The sequence below is a fragment of the Scomber scombrus genome, chromosome 22, assembly GCF_963691925.1.
Source record: "Scomber scombrus chromosome 22, fScoSco1.1, whole genome shotgun sequence".
NCBI lineage: Eukaryota > Metazoa > Chordata > Actinopteri > Scombriformes > Scombridae > Scomber > Scomber scombrus.
Window position 1 is genome coordinate 15998390 of NC_084991.1, and position 18988 is coordinate 16017377.

The following is an 18988-nucleotide window of genomic DNA, read 5'->3' on the forward strand; positions in this document are numbered from 1 at the left end:
AAGATACATTCATATAATGATACAAGCAAAATCATATGGTTTGTAAATGGTTTTTATTAGCAAAATAAGGGAGATGAGTCTACAAAGATTCTCCGTCCGTGGAGAACATACACATACATAGACAGTTGTGGCAGTTTCTTTATATGAACAGATCCAGGACCATGTTTGTCGCTTGTCTTGGCAAAGTAGTACTGATCATCAATCATAGACCAAGCTCTCTTGACCATCTTTGTTTCCATCACCTGAATGAAAGGCTTCATGGATCCTCAACCAGTGCCTCTACTCTCAAACTGTTGCTAGATAGGATCCAAGAACAGCGTCTGAACAGTTCAGACATCCTTCTCACCTTTCCAACCATCTTTTCTGTGATTCAGTTTTTTTCTTTTCAACACCAAAAACTTTGTGAACTCTCCTCCAAATACATTAAAATATACAGTAAAATGTGTCAACTCTGGTCTTTGTACTTTAAAACACTTGAGCGTATTATCAGCTCATCAACGAACCATTTTCCGAATGGTTGGAAAGAATGGATATTTTATACACTGTTTAAAAACCAGAACCCCAGATTTGTGGGGTAAATGTAACAATATACATCTCAGTATTGTACTGTGTGATCGGCCAGCGAGGCCATTCATTGTCATGGCAGGTTGGGGATGAGGGGGGATGGGTTAGGGGACTGTGGAGGCTACATGTTGGTCACCATGGAGACCCATGTACCTTTAGACCAGAGAGAAATCTTCTTCCTCCTCCCGATAGCTCAGTGGTGTGCACATAGAAGATAGCAGGGACACTAACATATGAAAACAGTTTACCTCTTATGTTTAGAACAATTCAGCAGGCAACAGAACAAGCATTGGGACTACGACCGCAGTAAAAGGCATGCGAAGGCACAAGTACCAACTAACTGGACTCATAGTTGTACCCCTTTTCCCCCTTGGTTGTAGGGAAGGGGGAAAAGAAGCATTTCCACCAACAGCAAAGTTTCCTTTTCCAGAGAAAGCGGCAGAAGGAACAGCGAAAATGTGACCTCCTCCTTCTCCTCAGAAAGTAAAAAAACAAAAAGAATTCAAATAAAAAAAAAATAAAAAATAAAAAAAAGTGTGGAAATTTGCGGTGAGGCTTTTACAATGAGACTAACATCCTACACAAATTTCGTAACGCTAGTTCAAAATGTTCCAAAACAAAAACATAAATAAAGCTGTTAAAAGTGGCATATAGTACAGCACTGGTCCGTGACTGATCCTCCCGACTCTTCTCATCTTCCCCATCAAAGATGCACAATAAGCTGGCTCCACTGCCTGAGGACGGAGAGAAGGAAGAAGAGAAAAAGAAACATGAAGGAGGCGAGGAAGGATGGGGTCAGCCTTCTACCATTACACAAACATCTAAATGGAGCAGAAAATGTATTTAAGCCTTTGATAAAAGAAGACACTGATTTCAGTGATTCAGTGATTAAATTATTCATTTGATTATGATGGATTATGCTGCATCTTTGTGGTCAACGTCAGCTGCGCTCCTCCGTAATTCTGCATGCTTATAGCTCTAGAAACAAACCAAATAATTAAAACCCTTTGGAAAGAGAACAGCTTTAAACCAGACTCCTACGACTTCCTCATCGACTCCCGCTGGTTCCTGATGCTGCGGTTAACACTCATTCAGTCATAACCTTGACAAGTGCCCTCGTCCACGATGCAGAGCCATGCACATGTCCACCGCGTGTTAGCCAGGCGAAGGATGCGGACCTCGGTTGAGCTCTGGTATTAATCAGTCAATGAAAAGATTAAGGGAGGGGCGATGAAGAGTTCCTTACCGAGAAAAAAAGGTTTGTCGTCTTTGTCGCCATTGTCTCCTCAGAAGAGACCACAGTCTTTCAGGTTGTTCTTGATGATGACATCGGTGACAGCGTCGAAGACGAACTGCACATTCTTGGTGTCTGTGGCGCAGGTGAAGTGGGTGTAAATCTCCTTGGTGTCCTTCCTCTTATTCAGATCCTCAAACTGACACTGGATGTAGGCGGCCGCTTCCTCATACGTGTTGGAACCTGGAAAAGGAAACGAGGAAGGAGGAAGTGAAGAAGACACAGCATAGAGAAACGTGTTTAAAGTGTGTGCTTGGAAAATGTTGTTGCCGGCATAGATTTTTATGCCTTGTTTACTAAAAACATTGTGGAGGGAATTGCTGATAAATTTCATTGTAAGTTTTTATGTTGTATGTCTCATCATAGGAGGGCCACCTGAGAAGCCCTTAAAGGTTTCATTGGGTCCTCCTGCACATTTCTCTTTTGTTAGTTATTGTTCTCTTTTCCTAATCTCAATGTATGTATGTATTTTTTTCTTTTACGTGCAATAAATTTAAAAAAATAAAATAAAAAATAAAAATTGCTTCCTTCTGCACCTTTTCTATAAAATGTTGCCAGTCTTACCTGCGTACTCTGGGTAGCAGATGGTTAGAGGACTCTTCTTGATCTTCTCCTCAAACAGGTCCTTCTTGTTGAGGAAGAGGATGATGGAGGTGTCTGTGAACCACTTGTTGTTGCAGATGCTGTCGAACAGCTTCATACTCTCATGCATTCGGTTCTGAGGGGAAAAAAGAAAAAGGGGAAGGTGACAGCGGTCGTTGTGCTTTGCTCACTGATCCATAAACACGGACACATCTTGAACAGAACACGTCCTTTATTTCTCCTTCTCTGACCCATCACGATTCCACTAGGCCTGCTGTGTATGAAAACACAGAGCGCTGGCTATTATTTTTCTCCGGAAGCCAGCGGCTGAAGCACTCACCATCTCCTCGTCCTCGGCCAGCACCAGGTCATAGTCACTGAGGGCCACGCAGAAGATGATTGCGGTCACGCCTTCAAAGCAATGGATCCACTTCTTCCTCTCAGACCGCTGACCGCCGACATCAAACATTCTGGAGGAACACAGCAAACATGTTCTTCAGTGTGCTTACATACAATACAAGCAGTGTTTATGAAACCCAAAGGCAAAAACAAAGGTCAGGAAGAAGCGCTGCCGTGTCAAATGATGACAGTAAATGATAAAGGGGAGTAGAAAGAAATGATTTGTCTGTTGTTACATGAATAAACGATGGAAAAACAGATTGAGAACAGGAGCAGACCTGGAGCTGTTGTGCTGTATCCTATTTCTCAGCCAAAAGGCAGGAAGGTAGCTGACTTTATTGCTGCTTTCAAATGTCCAATGTGAGGCAATAAACAGACACCAAAGTGGCAAAAACTCTAAGACAGTCAGACATGAATTATGTCTTTTTTATACTTCAGATGTTCAGGAACTACTACTAAACTAGGAAATCCAATTTAATCTAAGAAGGTAAACTGGATGAAACAATTCCAAAAAAATGCATGCAGCTGAGGCATGTCAAAAGAAACAACCCCCATCCCCCACCCGCCCTTTTAGCTCTTATTGGTCCATTTAAAAAGGAAAATAGCCAAAGTCTGGAGAAACTTTGACTTTAAATGGCAGACTGTTGATGAAAATATCTGACATATAACTAGTGCTCAAAAGCCTGTTATTCTCAGTACATTAACATGTCAAAACATGTTAACCCCTTACATCCAGTTTTGTGATTAGTCATTAAAATGTTATTATGACATAGCTGTTTGTCTCTGCTGTGTGATTTTAATGTTACAGAAAGAACTACTTTAATATTTTATAATGTACAGTATGACAGTGAAAATGATTATGACAGGCTGCATAGAAATGGACTGAATAAACAGCTGTGTGTGTTTGTGTAATCTCCAGAACATTTTTCTCTTAAACTTCTGTTACCATGACATAATCAGGCCTACTGCCCCCACTTCCTGTCTGTGTTTGCTAACCCTGTGCCACGACTTAGTCATCGCTGATGCGTACAACACCTTCGCAGATTGTGTCACAATTTACAGCTGTACATGTACAAAGGGAATTTCTATGAAGGAGAATGAGTCAGGGACAGGAAGGAAAGCTAATTAAGCCATCATGTAAAGCACCACAAAGGCGTTTTAGTCTCCAGCCAGTTGTTCAAGTGAAGAAATTCTCACTTGAAGTGCAGGTCCTTGAATGTGAAGTGCGTCTCCACGATGCCTGTGGTTTTGACTCGGGTCCTCAGGACATCCTGCTGAGTTGGGATGTAAGTAGCCTGGGATATCCTGTCCAAATCGTTCAAGTAACTGAGACGAGGGAGGCAAGGAGGGAAAACAAAAACAGCAGAGAGAAAAGGGAGAAAGAAAAGACAGCAAGAGAGGAAAAAAATGTGAGAAAATGTGTCAGAAGTATCAAGATCATGTGTTTAAACAAGTCCCAATAAATATAAACCGGTTTCACATTGAAAACAAGTCATGATTCCAATGTTTTGTTGACAGTATGTTCTGTGAAATTCAAGTACTTCTTTCATGAAATTTATAGTTACAATACAACTTAGTTATCCCACACAGATACATTTTTCAGATAAGAAATGAGTTAAATTTAGATATGACGCCATGGTGGCTTTGTGGTTAGAACTGTTGCCTCACAGCAAGCAGGGCCTGGTTTTAATCGGAGCTATGCTCTTTTCAGCAGGGAGTGTGCATTGTTTTCTCAGTGTTTGGTGCATTCCCTCTCGTTGCTCTGGTTCCCTCACAGTTCAAGGATATGCAGCTGATTGGATATTCCTGTCTCTGTGTTAGCCCTGTAATGGACTTGCCATCTGTCCAGGGTGCTGGCCTATATTTTGCCTAATACCTGCTGGGACAGGTTCTAGTACTCTCATGGAGAATAATAAGGGGACACAAATAATGTGTGGATGAATAAAATGTATTTATAAATGTCTAGAATAAACCATACGCCTGGATGCATTTCTGTATTTTTCTTTCCCAACAACTAAATGTGACTGTAAACATTATTCTTCACATGAAAGTAGCAGATTTTTGACATGTTTCTTGAAATTTTGGAAATGTTCTCTATGTTGCATAAGCATTAGTTATGAATCACCCATAGGTGTTGTTAAGTGACGTCTTTCCCACAGATCTAAATGCAGATGTCACTTCCTATTGAAACTGCGGCCAGTTGAGCAGTTTTTTATGACTGACACTCCAGTCGCCTGTGAAGCAACAATCAACTCTCTTTCAAAGTCACTAAAATATTTTCCTTTTGTCATCTTCATACAAAATCTGAATCAACTGGGCCTGCTCAGCATTTTTTACACATGCCAAAGAGCATTATTGGATGTTAATTGATTGATTGTACCAAGCAGTGCATTTGTGTGGAAGCATCTGCATTCGTTATGTTTCTCCACTCATTTATTCAGGTTTTTCCTTTAATTTGTCATCCATATATGAAACTAAACAGAACATCTTTGGGCGTTTGACTGTTGCTCTGACATTTTTTGGACCAAACAAATAATCATGGAGAGTATAACCACAGGGTGAATCACCAATATAAATAACAGACATGTGCAGCTTCAAGACAAAGTACAGCTAAGCACAACAGGAAATTTCAAAACATTTAAAAGAGAGATGTGATTGCATCACAGGAATGAAAGTGCAATTTGTAGAATAGTGCTGTCTAATCCAAAAGGACGGCAGATTAAGTTGTCAGTTTAATTTTTCATAGTAGAGAAGCGTCTGACTTTTACAGCTCTTGAACAAAAACCCCTGAATATAGAAATCCTTTGTTTTGGATTTCATTTCCTTAAACAAATTCTGAACAAATGCTAAAGCTGTTTAAATCTTGTGCTTATACAGGATATCACACATAAATGACATTTTTCACACACACAGAGTTCATACCTCAAGGTTATGATAATATACAAGGTAAAGAGATTAGTGACCTCTAGTTGCTGGCAGACAAACACAAATAATCTCCCTTTCATGCACACAAGCCTTTTGTTTGTCTTCCAAGGTATTAACTGAAGAAAAAAAAAAATACACAAGGCCTGGCAACAGTGTTTCCTATTCATGAAAAGCCCCTGGACAGCAGGTTTAGAAGAAACAATTAGAAAATGGCCAACAACTGCAGCTCCCTCGGCCTACGATGTAACTGCTGATGTTCGTTCTGCAACCAGGCGAATGGCTTTACTCCCAACTAAATACAGGAGCTGCCTTGTGGTGATATCATTTGTTTCAACAGCAAGGGCTCTTGCACAATATATACTAAATAGATTTATACTGGTTAGAAAAAATATTACGCAACAGTATAGCAACTTTTCTGTATTTGTGTGATTTCGTTTTTACTCTTTAAGCATGTAGCAAATGTTCAGTTGCTGAGGCGTGAGGTTGGAGATTAGTCTCTCCAGCTACCGCTCTTAAGGCTCGGTAGAAGAAAGCAAATATTGACAGTCTAAAAGTCCGGACAAATGCACGGTAGCTTTCTGCTCCCTGAACATGACTAGGACAAGTTGTGTTTGGTAAGCTGTGGCAGCAGCTCTCTGAGTATTTGCAGTGATCCCAGGTCATCTGATTTGGAAGACTAAAGTTGTTGACACACATTGGTGTGTGTAGGACCATTGAGTCTTCTCTGTGGATGACTCACAGTTTAGGTGAGCCATGCATGTTACCTCTGCTGTATATATGTGTGTGTGTGTGTGTGTGTGTGTGTGTGTGTGTGTGTGTGTGTGTGTGTGCGCGTATGTGACTCACTATGCTGCCGAGTCGTTGAGCTGATATTCGCGGGAGCGGCTGAAGCAGGCTTGAACACCTCCGTCCTTCCACAGTCGCTTAATGACACCTGCCAGCTCTGCTGTCATGAATCCTTCCTCTGCTGAGCCCGCCAGCACAAACAGCTGCCGTGCATCATCCTGGGAGAGGAGTCAGGTTGGCTTCAATATCAGAAATCAACCAAAGGCATTACACAACCAACTTTGTTAACATGTATATGCTACCAAACTGAAGAAAAACATTTAAACTCACTTGTAGAGAACTTTAAATAACCTCTGAAATCATGAAATCATGACCACGAGTTTGCTTACAAACTATTCAATGTTGGCGCCTTCTTGTTTTGACCTCAGGTTTACACTCTAAACCAACCAAATTACATCTTTCTTTCACTCACAGCTCTTGCGGCATCGCCAAAGTCAATCTTGAGGCGCCCCATGGCTCTGATAATGGCAATGATGGACTGGATGGTGTTGCTGTAGACCACGGCTTTGTACTGCTTACATTCCTCTTCTGAGTAACCTGCCTCGTGGATGATTCTGAAAAAGAAAAGGTGGGAAAAATGTGTCAGCACCGGAGCAATTTTCCTAGACTGTTACAGCAGAGACCAACCGAATTGCTCCTTAATGCTACCGTCCTAGATGAAAACTCATACTTTACAGAAGTAATTCGTGTCAAATTCCCCCCATTGAACGATGTCTCCTCTCCTCAACTCTTGTTCAATTTCTTTTTTTAATACTCTGACCTTAAATCCTCACTGTAAGAATACTGTCAGGGCACAATGGCCCTGATCTCATGCTTCTCATTTTAGATTGCTTAAAATACAGTCATCCAGGGAAATTAATTCTTTTTTTTTTTTTTTTTTACAGTTTCACTCTGTGTAAATTACTCTGGATAAAAGCATCCACTGGACGTATGAAAATTTGAATAATTAGCTAGAGTTCAACATTTATTTGACCTTTACTGAAGAGATTTGATGAATAATTTGTTCTCTTGCTCACTGGTGCTCACAAATATTTTCTAAAATCTAATCAAAAGACCAAAACCAACAATGTAGAAAATTGTCTCTACTGAACTACTTTCAGTCCCAAACCCTACTAAAGATGTACTTTTTTAAAAGTGGGTCACAAATATATGCTTTCATTTAAAACTAGGGACACACTGCCTCGTGGTTGTATTCCTACAGCAAACAGATTGAATTACAGTTTATATATGTCTGTGCAGACTCATATAGTATTTGTAGTGAGGACTAGGAAGGAATTTAATAAAGTAACATGCTGTCACAGAGGAGTGGAGAACACAGGACTGATAGAGAGCTTCTCAAGCTCAGTATCAGCAAACCAATGAGAGCTTGTGATGGACTACCAGAGGAACAGGAGGCGCCCCTGTCCTCGTTGTCATCCAGAGAGAGAAAGTGAAGTAGCTAGATTCAAGTACTTTAGGATCCAAATCAATATGTCATAATTTTATCCTTTAAGACATTTGTGTGAAGCTTTTTCATAATTAGCGTTTGAACTTTTGAGTTATGGACAAAAACATGTTTTGCCCTTCGACAGCCAAATTCTAATCAGTTCATCCTTGAGTCAAAGTGGATGTTTGTGCCAGATGTAATGAAATTCCATCGAGGCGTTCCTGAGATATCGGCCAGGGCTGTCACCGGTGCGGGGGCATAAAAAAGATTAAACCATTTCATAAAAGTACTCGGCGCTGTACAAAATGTAACTCAAATGGGAGTAAACGGTGAATTCTTGTTGGAGACAATAGTGAGTATTTACTGCACTTGGACAGTGAGTCAACAACAGAGGCTATGTTCAGTGTAATTAAGGAACGTGTTACCCAGTGCAACAGAGGGGCTGTTTGGTGTGTTTTAATAGGTTTTGGGCTACAGTAGAGTTCTTTAGGAGAAGGGTATAAGCTGTATCAGGTTCCAGCTACACATGTAATGCTTGTTATTAGGTTGACTTCGGAAAGTTATAGAAATTGCTGGGGGTAGGTATGAGGACAAAGGGTTTCAAACGCTGTTCAACCATTTGACAGACAGCTCTAATTAAGAAGTCTTGAGCCTTAACAATTTAAAAACCATAGTAAATCAATTTATTATCAGTTATGAAGAACAAATTCAGCAAATCCTCCCAACTGAGAAGCTGGAACAGCAGCATGTCGGAAAAAAAAAAAAGACAAACGAGTATTTGAAAATACTTGCACAGTCAACTCATCAGTTAATTGTTTTAGTTCTACTTGTTAGTAGGGCTGGGAATCTTGAGAACTATAATGTGATGATAAAATGATTACTGATGCATCTTCATACACCATTATATTTATGATTTATATACATGATTTTTTTCCTCAGTTCTTAGTCCACTGAAAACAATATGACACATAACTGGCAGATAAAAGAAATAGTCCACAGCCGTGCTCTGCTGTGTTATTAATGTCACATCTCCAGCAGTGGAGAGCAGCCTCTTTGCTGCACCGTTAGCTGCTGGGAAAGATACCGCTGTCCATCACACTGAGCGGACGCAGGGTTTCTTAGATGCAGAGTTATTTCCTTCACCTCAGTGGTGGTTGAAGCTACATTGTTTCATGCTGCTGTGTGTCTGTTTGTTACTGCTGGAGTTCGCTGCTCCGCTGCGCTAACTTGAGTCTCTGAGTGACGGCGTAGAAAGTATTTAATATTCTTCACGTTCGTCTTTCAAAGATTTTGATTTACTCATTAAATAAAAAAAATTCTTGCAAACACTGCATTTTGTGAAGATGAACCCGAATCAATTTTTACACCCACCCCTACTCATCAGCATGATTGTTCCATTGTTGGTTTGCCCTTTTTGGCAATAAGAACAATAAAGAATATCACTTTCATTATTAGAAAAGGCAGAAAGTCTATACAGTAATAGTCACCAGCTAACAACATTTGAATCTAATCTGTCAGCTGTATTATAAAGTAAATCACACAACTTCTCTCAGCACACTGTTGTAGCAGCAGATTCATGACCTGCACATCTTTCACAAATAAATAAAAGAAAAAGCACAACAACTGCTTTAAAATGTAAAAGTGCCATAACTGTGAAGTGTGTCTGTCTACTGATACATGAGTGTATCCATAAGGGCTGTTATGAAAAATGTAATTCATATGCAGCACACACAGACACAGCATGTGGATGATGTATGGACTGTCTATTGTAATAGATGCTGCTGGGTTGTCTTCATGATCCATTATGCATGGCATGGTACCTGTGTGTGCTGCGATTCACAGAGCGTAATATTACCCAGAGAGACGATGGATAAAAGCATGATTGGTGTTCGACATTGTTTGTTGTGGAAAATGAATACTCTTTGAAATAAATATCTAGTGCAGTGCCGTTATGCATATCTAATGAGAAGGAAGTCATTGTTTATATACTGGAAGAAGAAGAAGGAAATAAAAGTTTGTTTTTATTGTTCAGTGTGTAAAATGATTAGATGTAACAAAAGAAAAATAAACTCACTTCATCTGCTTGACAATTGTACTTTTCCCTGATTCACCAGCACCTGGAAAAGACAGAAAAAGAAGTTTATTAGAGAGTGTTAAAAGTATTTTGCATCTAATTGTTCAACAAAATCCCATGACCAGGAACCATGAAAGAGAAACCTGAATCAGAACCAAGTGTGTGTGTGTGTGTGTGTGTGTGTGTGTGTGTGTGTGTGTGTGTAACTTCAAGTCTGTGTATGGCTCAAGTGTTTAAGTAAAAAGGAGACATCAAGTCTCTGGTTTGGTCTTTGCTCCAGGCAGTTCCAGCATAGCGTACTGATACATTGGTGTTGTTTAGCTCAGTCAGATGACTGTTCTGTGGTCAAGCTTTGGTCTAGCTTAGTGTGAAGAAACCTGATATTATATTAACCAACTGTGTGTTCAGAACTTCATCAGCAAAGACTTCACATCATCAGTGTGAAGGCTCATGTTGTTAAAGTGGCGCTGGACTAACGATAAAATAGATTATTAATGACAAGGCTGTGAAATGCCAAAACAACATGGTGTTACACTTCAGGATGGGAAAGGCACTTGTTGCTGGAGACTAATTAGATTGACGGCAGTGTAGTTGACCGATGAAAGAATACTACGATGAAAAGAACAAGGGGGGGTGAGGGGGGCATAAAGGGAATCAGACCGTCGGCACGGCTTTTTGCTTTGCAGATCTCTCATACGTCACAGCGCCATGGCAACTGCTTTATATCCAGGACATCTCCAGTGAGGTTAGTCACCTGAGGAGGCTTTGTGGTTGTGAGTGTATGTTTGTGACATGCTGGCTTTGACCAAAAAAACATGATGTATTATGCATCTGCTGCTCGTCTTCCTCGACTGTACTTGGTGCTCTAATAAACAGTTACTTGGAAGAGCCGCTTTTATCAAAAATATTTCCTTTACCAATGAATGCCATCTGTTATGTCCTCATGAACCACATTCATTAGACTCATGCTCATGAACTCTAATGGGTATTACCACGAGCTACATTAGATATACTAATGTCCACTCAACGTCCTCATATTACAGCAGTGCAGACGTGGTTATAGCGAGGCAGTTGGCCAGTTGCTACTGACGTAACGCTCCTCTGACACTAGGGAAGATTTTTCAAACCATTGTGAGCGGCTATTCCCCAAGTCGACGCCCCCAGCTTTTTTCTTAGCTCTAGAAACAGAAAAAGGGGAAGTGAAATAATATCATGAACTCTACCGCTATCTGTTACCTCGTGATATGGTCAGCAGAGGCAAGATGGTTCACTCTTGCAAAATAAATCATCCGCCCTATCTAGTTCCACTTTCCTCGGTTGCTAAACAAAAAAAATATGATTATATGCATTTTTGACACATGCCACTTGTTGTTGAGTCTGCTTCATACTGTTCTGCTTGTGTGTTATTAATAAAAAATGGGACACAATATAAATAAATACTGTATATATGCATCCTCATGCAGTGTAGACAGTATCTGCCTGAATTCCTATAAACTTTGGAAACAACTACATGCTGATAGTATACCCCTGGCACTTCACCTTCAGTATAATTGGATGAGATTCACCTGAGGACACATTATTTTAATTACGTGTCACCACTCGGGTGCAGGAGCACCCTGGAGGGAGGTGAAGGTACAATGGCAGCTCCCTGTGCTCTAAGGCCAAACACTCAGCTGTGTGAATGCCTGTGTGACCTGTAGGCAGACATTGGCACAGTTCATTTTATTTATTTTTTATATAAAAAGGGACAATGTACTGCAAGTTCATCAGCATTCAAATAGATGTAAGTGTACCCAAAGTTAAGTTTTGCCTTGGCCTGTCCAAAAGCCTTTTTCACAATGCCACAATGTCTTTCAATGTGGGTCGCTATTTTAACACTAAAGCTTCCTCATAAAGGCAACTTTTGGCTAACTGCTACGTAATGTGACTTCACAGTGGTTTCTGGGTGTTTTCCACAGCTGTGTTTCCTAAAAAAAGAAAACAAACATTTTAAAAGGGTGATCTAAGCAGAAAATACAGACCTCACAAGAGCTGCAATGACTAGTCTGATCCATTGATGTTCAAGAAAATAAATTGCCAATGTTTTTTTCTGTATTTATAAGCAACATATTCTGATCCTTCTGTCAGCTTCTAAAATATTTTATATCATTAAAAATCAAATATCTTTCAGATATAGCTGGTTCCAATTTGGATCTGGTTCACGGTGTGCAAATATACCCGTGATTTAGTTTATTTTGTTTTCTTCATTCATTTTTTCGCTGGTGTAAATGACAGACATCACCAGCAGCAGATTATATCAGCTGTTGCTGATTAATGTTAATCCTATAACGTCTAAAATTGAAAGTTTTGGCTGTTCTCTGGCTAATCTGCTGCCTGCTGTCTGTCACTCTGTAACACTGCTGTATGAGAGCCAATCGACTGTGTGTTTTGTGTCGTTTCACAGAGTGTCCCGGTTAAACTGTAATTCATATCATATCAGCATTTTAATCAGTTCTGAATCGAACCTTCAATATTTACACACAGCAGCTGTTGAAGCACAGTGACCTATGGTGTAGCTGTTAATTGAATATGTCGGATACATTTCATTAACATTTCCTATATTATGCAACTCATCTCATTTTCAGGTTGTAGGTACAGGTTGTGAACATTAATTAGACTGCCACTGCAGGCTGTAATGTCTCTGCGTCCTCAGCTTACAACTTACAACAGATAATTAGACATCTTTGAGTTGTTGAGAGTTATCATTTCCTTTGGTTACCTGCAAGTGTAAAGCTAATGGGAGTTGATGATTTATGAGAAAGGATTCAGTGTATTTGAATTTGATACTACAATCAATTAATGAACTGCTTTTTTTTTTTTTTTACAATTTCCCCACATAAAAAGACAACATAAACTAATAATTCATTTCAATTTTCTATGAAACTGAGACGAAATTCTCTCAAATTCATGATGACAAAGCTTCTTCTGATTTTGTGGGAACTGTGACTTAAATCACGCGAACTGACAACTACTTACAAACCAGTTTGTACCAGCCAAAATAAACACGGATGTTTGATGAATCATAGATTTTACCGTATTTGCAAAGAATGAAGAAGCGAGTACTGTTTATAGAAACAAAACACACATGACTGCTCCTGTCATGAGCCTGCTCACTTTTTCTATTCATTCCAATGGTTCAAATTGACAAATCCCTCAAATTCGGTGTCGACATGTTCGTCTATATGTTCGTCAGAGTCAATGAGACATGAGTTATGTGTTTATGTATGAAACTTGACTCCCAACACCAATGATATCATTAGGGTGTGGCTCTTTTTAAAGCTTCAAGGCCTGTGGGATACAAAACACCTCATCATTATTTTGACTGTCTCTCTCTAACAGTCACACTCGGACACACACACACACGCACATGCACTTACACCGTTAAGGGTTTTGCAGAACCAAAGGCCTGACCTATCGCTCTTCATGCAGAGTCATATTACACACCCACTGCTTTGATACGCCCACCCTAAAACAGCTACGGACTCAAAACCACTGGAGCAGCTGTTTTCTGTTTCTAGCGGTTGAAACTATTTTAGGAAAATCCATGCTAACCCTTCCAGTGAAAATGGAGGTTTTTTTCCCCCCTTTTCTACTTCTCTTCTTCTACAGAGAACAGAGGCATTTCTATCAACCCACCATGAACACATATTTCCTTTTGGAGCTTCCCCTGACCAATTTTTGTAAGAAAGCACGGCAGAATGTTCTATAACAATTGCAGCATGGAGAGAAATGTGATTAAAATGGTTACCAAGCCTGGGCCTTCTCCATTTGATAGATTAACCAAATGTTGATGCTAATTCTCTTGGAGAATTAGATATGAGTGCCTGAATGCCAACTGACGTGCACTTTAAAATGCACTTCATGATGTCTTCAGGGTTCGATTAACGGTGTGAGGATAGATTTGTGTGGTTGAAGAGGTTCGGGGGCAGGTTGGGCAGCCAGCTTAACGCTTTCACTTTGAGGTGGGTAGTTCAAGGACTTGAGGAGGGCTTATGAAGTTTGGTAGAATGTGCTAACCACATTAGTGACGCTACATTAGCAGCACGAGCCCAACCCCAACATCCACGCTTCACTCTCTCAGTTTGCCACTATTATTCTGTTATTCTGTTGAGTACATCTCTCTTCCTCTTTTACATTCTCCTGCAAGTCTCCTGCAGTCTTTTTTTTTTTTTTTTTTGACTTGATGACGTATTCTTCCTCTCCCTCACTGTCCAATTCCTCGTTCCTTTTTTTGCTTTCCCTCTCCCTCTGGGGGGGGGGGGGGGGGGGGGGGGGATTTAAGTATGAGTCACTCATGAAGGATTCCAGGAGGCTCCAAGCGGTGCTACCCACAAGAGGAAATTACCACGTTAAATCACATGGATCAATCTGACAACAAGCACATCGATAGCTAAAAGATTGTTTCCTACACACTACGGCACTGACTTGAACTACTCCAGTGTTTCCTATAGGCTGACTGAGGGGTGGGGGTGGGGGGCACTGAGCCAAACTCAAGAGAGACTCAGCAGCCAGACATTTCTCCTTTTTGTTTAGGAGTGACTGAGACTGACCAGAACATGATAATATCTGGTCCACCTTAAGTGAACCTAGTCAGATTAGGCTAACCTACTGTTGCTAGCGTCGTGGCTAACCTCTGTCACTTTTCCAGCAGTTGAAGAAACAACAGATGAGACTTTTCTTGGTCTTGAGAAGCTGCAGCATTAAAAGCTTAAAAGGAGCTGTGTTACTCTTATAAAAGTACCTTTCATGTAGATGTTCTTTGAAGAATGAAGAGAAGGAGGATTCTTGGATTTGATGCACTTGTCGATATCGTGCTCACACAGTACACAAGTGAAAATCATTAAAAGCTCATTGATACTAAAGATTGTGTGAAATTTTAGCAGTGGCTCTCTGGGGAATCTGGGGTCTATTGATGCTTACAGTGAAGGTTTGAATTGCAAACAATTTAAATACATTGACTGTCCGTATTTATCATGAGGGCCCTGCCATCTCTAAAATGAATAACTCAGTCATGCTCTGCTACATCTTTGACAATGCTAGAAATATGGAAAACGTGAACGAGAAGACAAAGGCCAATGATTTATTAATAAAATCTTCCCACAGTTGCATGACAGCTATAGAAGGAGTAATTAGGCTGAGGAGATTGTAATCTTATTTTAGCGTGTAGATATGAATAGTAGGATAATTGGGTCCTGGAGATGATGGAAATAAAATGAGAGCCAAATACAGGCAAAAAGCGAAGTGTGAAATATGTTCAGTTTTTAGGAATGAGATCACGTTCCCTCCCTCTGCTAAAGACACCTGAGTGTACCAGCTGGTGTGTTTATATATACTATATAGTTTTTTCGTTTTTTTTACATCAGTGGATTGATTTCATGCCAGTAACTCAGAGCTATGATTAATATTTGAGCAACCAGGTGGTCACCACATGAACCTGCTAAAGGTTTGGTGTACGCACAGATATCTACACAAAGTATCATTCAGTGTGGGTCACCTACATGAGGTAAATAGACTGTTATCTTCTAGTAGCATGCAACACATTTCTACAGCCCTGTCAGCCTTTTACTATCATACCACATGCTTTGTTGACAGGGTGCGTTTAGAGAAAAGTATACCTCAGAACTGCTTGCAAACCAAAAACTCAAAAACAGTGTCTTCTCAGTGACAACTCAAACTCCTAACTCAGGCGCCTTGCTTCAACTGCAGTAGAGCTTTTTCATTTTTAATGCTACAGTCATTAGTGGTGTTCTCATCTTACTGGCCCCTCTTTTCCTTTCTCCCAACGTCTGTTTGTGTGTCCCTTCAGGCAGTAACCTGAAGAGGCTGAGTGTGTTACCTGGCTACCACGCTGAGTGGATCAAACACAGAAAGGCAGGGAACGGTGCCAAAGCAGCCACACGTGTGGGCCACACGACCTGGCACGCAACTATCACGACAGCCACAGCCATCGCTTTAAAAGTTGGGGCAACGCGATTCTACCTAAAACTGAGAGGTGCCGCAGAGTTAGTGTCAGAGAAACAGTGATTTCAGCCCTACAGCAGCATAGCAGAAACTTGACCTAACTTGCTCGCTTTCAATCGGCAAGCTGCATCTGGCCTCTGAGCACCTGAGGAATGTGGTCGACCTTTAACGAGGAAATATGTGCAATACCTGCTCGAGCATAACAATGCTAATATCACACCAAGAAATGTGTGTAAAGAACGTGTCCTGTTATGGTCATTTGTAATCCAATGAACAGCAATAAGAAAGGTAGAAACTGTGCTGTCAAAGTATAAAAAGAACATTGAAGAAATCATATTTATGTCACTTTGTTTATTGGTACACAGAAGCTGTTTGGGGCGCTTATTCTGTGCTATCCATTGGTCAGGTGTTTGCTTGCTATTGGTATTGGATTCAGACTTTGTGTACTGGTAACCCACATTCCATGTGTGTGCATGTCAACATTTCCCAAAGCTAGCCACCTCAGGGGTTGATGGAAAAGTTTTCACCTGCAGTCTCTATTTACAAGGATAACAGTGCTTCCCCACATGTAAGTAATGACATTAATTTTCACATGGGTGGCATTCAAATGTGAGTAATTCAACATTATTGCACAAACAAGGACGCTTGGACGTGACTAAACACATGCAATGAGAGCAAGAAATGATACAATAATGAAGTGTGCCAGAGTAATCCATTCCTGTGATAGATTTTTAAAGGGATATATCAATTTACCAGAAGTAATGGCCTACACTTGGTGGATTATTTTAGGCTATAGTTAAATACCAGAAGGATATGGTTTGGTATTCAAAGGTCAATCAATATTAGCAATTACTGAAAGTAATGAAAGGGTCATGAGGCAACTATCCCAAAATCAGCACGGAATGTAATACAAGCTGCTTAGTTATTTACGGTGAATAATGGCAATTTGGTTTAAATGCCTGCTATTTTCTGCTCATGTTTCTGCGGCTTCCACCTGGAAACTAACTCTTAACGTACCATTATTGTAATTTCCTGCTTATATTCCGTCGCCGTTTAAAATACAACACCTCTGTACCTGTGCTGTTCGAAAACTTGAGATGAGAACAAGACAACAAGTCATACAATTACAACTACAGGAGAGCTTTAAATCCATTCAGGAAGCTCCAAAAAACAAACAGGTAATGAACCTTTAAGCATCCTAAAATGACTGGCCTCAACAAAGTTTTCAGTCACATTCAGTTAGGCCTGGGCCCCCTAATGAGACATAGGCCTATTTTCACTGAATTGCATTGGACTAGACGAGGGGAAGTGTGCCATTGTTGAAAGGATTTAGTCAATACAAATGGTCTACAGAGGTGGCTGAATGAATCTATCTAATGTCAGCAGCAGAGGGGGAATGGAAAGAGAATGTGACTAACATTACAACATTGACGTCAAACATAGTTAAAGACAACTTGTGGGGAGGGGGTATATTTCTGACATTTAAGCCAGGAAACAGACCCATTATATTTGAGCTTGTGTTATGTTGCATTCACTGACCAGCAGAGTTGACAGATGACAATTCACTGAAGCCAGCAAAGGAAAAGGAGACTCTTTCACAGTTGACTACTAACAAAACAGAAACTGAGTGACCACCAACACCAGTGTAGGGTTTATTATGGGCCGACCCCCACCCACACATACCCCACCCTCCCATCTTACCGAGCAGCAGCAGCTTGACCTCCCTGGCTGCTTTCTCCCCGTCGTCCCGCAGATTCCTGTCGATCATTTTACTGCGCTCCACCGCCGCCTTGTCCTCTGTGCTCAGTGTGCATCCCATCCTCGACTCTGTGTCCTTCAAGACCCAGATACTGTTTAAAAAATAGATATATACCTAAAACACCATATATATACCTGCATTCAATGGTTACAAAAAAACTGCCTTCACTCCGCACACACGCCCTTTTTTTTTAAATGACAGGCAATCGAAAAATAGGTGGAAACGATGCGACTTTCTCAAAAAAAGAAAAAAAAAGTGTGGTGTTTTCGGGTTAAATTCCTCGTTGTATCCGAGAGAAAGCTATTTAGATAGAGAAACAATTCCTTGGTGATGCCTCTCCCACCCGTCCGCCTCCATTCGTTGCGGCGACTGTTAGTATTGTATGACTGAGGAGAGAGAGAGAGAGAGTGAGAGAGAGAAAGAGAGAGAGAGAGAGAGAGAGAGAGAGAGAGAGAGAGAGAGAGAGAGAGAGAGAGAGAGAGAGAGAGAGAGAGAGAGAGATGCTCCGAGGTTCCGCGAAAACAACCATACATCCGGGTTTACGCCTTCAGAATAAAAGCTTCATTTTTAGTGACGGGAATTCCGGGGATTTTTTTGTTTTGTTGCAATACCGAAGAGAGACAGCTGGGGAAGTATTGGCCCAACAGAAAGAAAAGAGAGAAAAACAGCTGAGCTGATGCAGCTGTAACTGTACAGTAACTGAGAGGAAGAAAAAAAGTTTAATTAAATTACAGTTAGTTATGAAAATGTTGATGATTACAAAGGGGGTTACACCTGAAGTCAGAACTTTTAGATTTTGCTCAAGAGGATGGTTTTTTCCTATTTTTAATTTTTTTTAACATGTTACTGAATAAATAAATTGCAATACTTTTTTATATTTTGTAAATAAATCATGACGTGGGCTTATTTGGAGCACACGTGGGCTAAAATGGTGTCACATTATAATACCAGTTAAGCCCATGCCAGATTTTTGACTTTTTTCATAAAATATCTTTATTTCGTATTCCAAAATCTACATGAACTAATGAATACATTTTAAAATGAGGGATAAATATAATAATCTCCCTTATAAATCATGTCAGTATCCATGAAGAACACCTGAACTTAGATTTTGGTGGA

The 18988-nt window shown here is 40.4% G+C and overlaps 1 protein-coding gene across 1 annotated transcript; it reads right to left on the reverse strand.

Annotated features, from left to right (window-relative positions):
* Positions 1-36: 36 nt before the first annotated feature.
* gnai1 (guanine nucleotide binding protein (G protein), alpha inhibiting activity polypeptide 1) lies at positions 37-18233 on the reverse strand. The gene is made up of 9 exons (XM_062443340.1): positions 17812-18233; positions 10111-10153; positions 7023-7164; positions 6611-6768; positions 4037-4165; positions 2781-2910; positions 2423-2576; positions 1811-2041; positions 37-1298 (listed from the first exon to the last, which is right to left on the reverse strand). Exons 1-8 carry the CDS (start codon positions 17927-17929, stop codon positions 1851-1853), a joined length of 1065 nt encoding a protein of 354 aa, XP_062299324.1. The 5' UTR covers positions 17930-18233; the 3' UTR covers positions 37-1298; positions 1811-1850.
* Between the last annotated feature and the right edge of the window lie 755 nt (positions 18234-18988).

Excerpts from the sequence above, each read along its gene's own strand:
- gnai1 (XM_062443340.1), bottom strand. The coding sequence starts at position 17,929 with ATGGGATGCACACTGAGCACAGAGGACAAGGCGGCGGTGGAGCGCAGT. Across the intron at positions 10,154-17,811 it reads GGTCAAGCTGCTGCTGCTCG|GTGCTGGTGAATCAGGGAAA; the intron begins GTAAGATGGGAG and ends TGTCTTTTCCAG. Across the intron at positions 2,577-2,780 it reads TGGCCGAGGACGAGGAGATG|AACCGAATGCATGAGAGTAT; the intron begins GTGAGTGCTTCA and ends TTTTCCCCTCAG.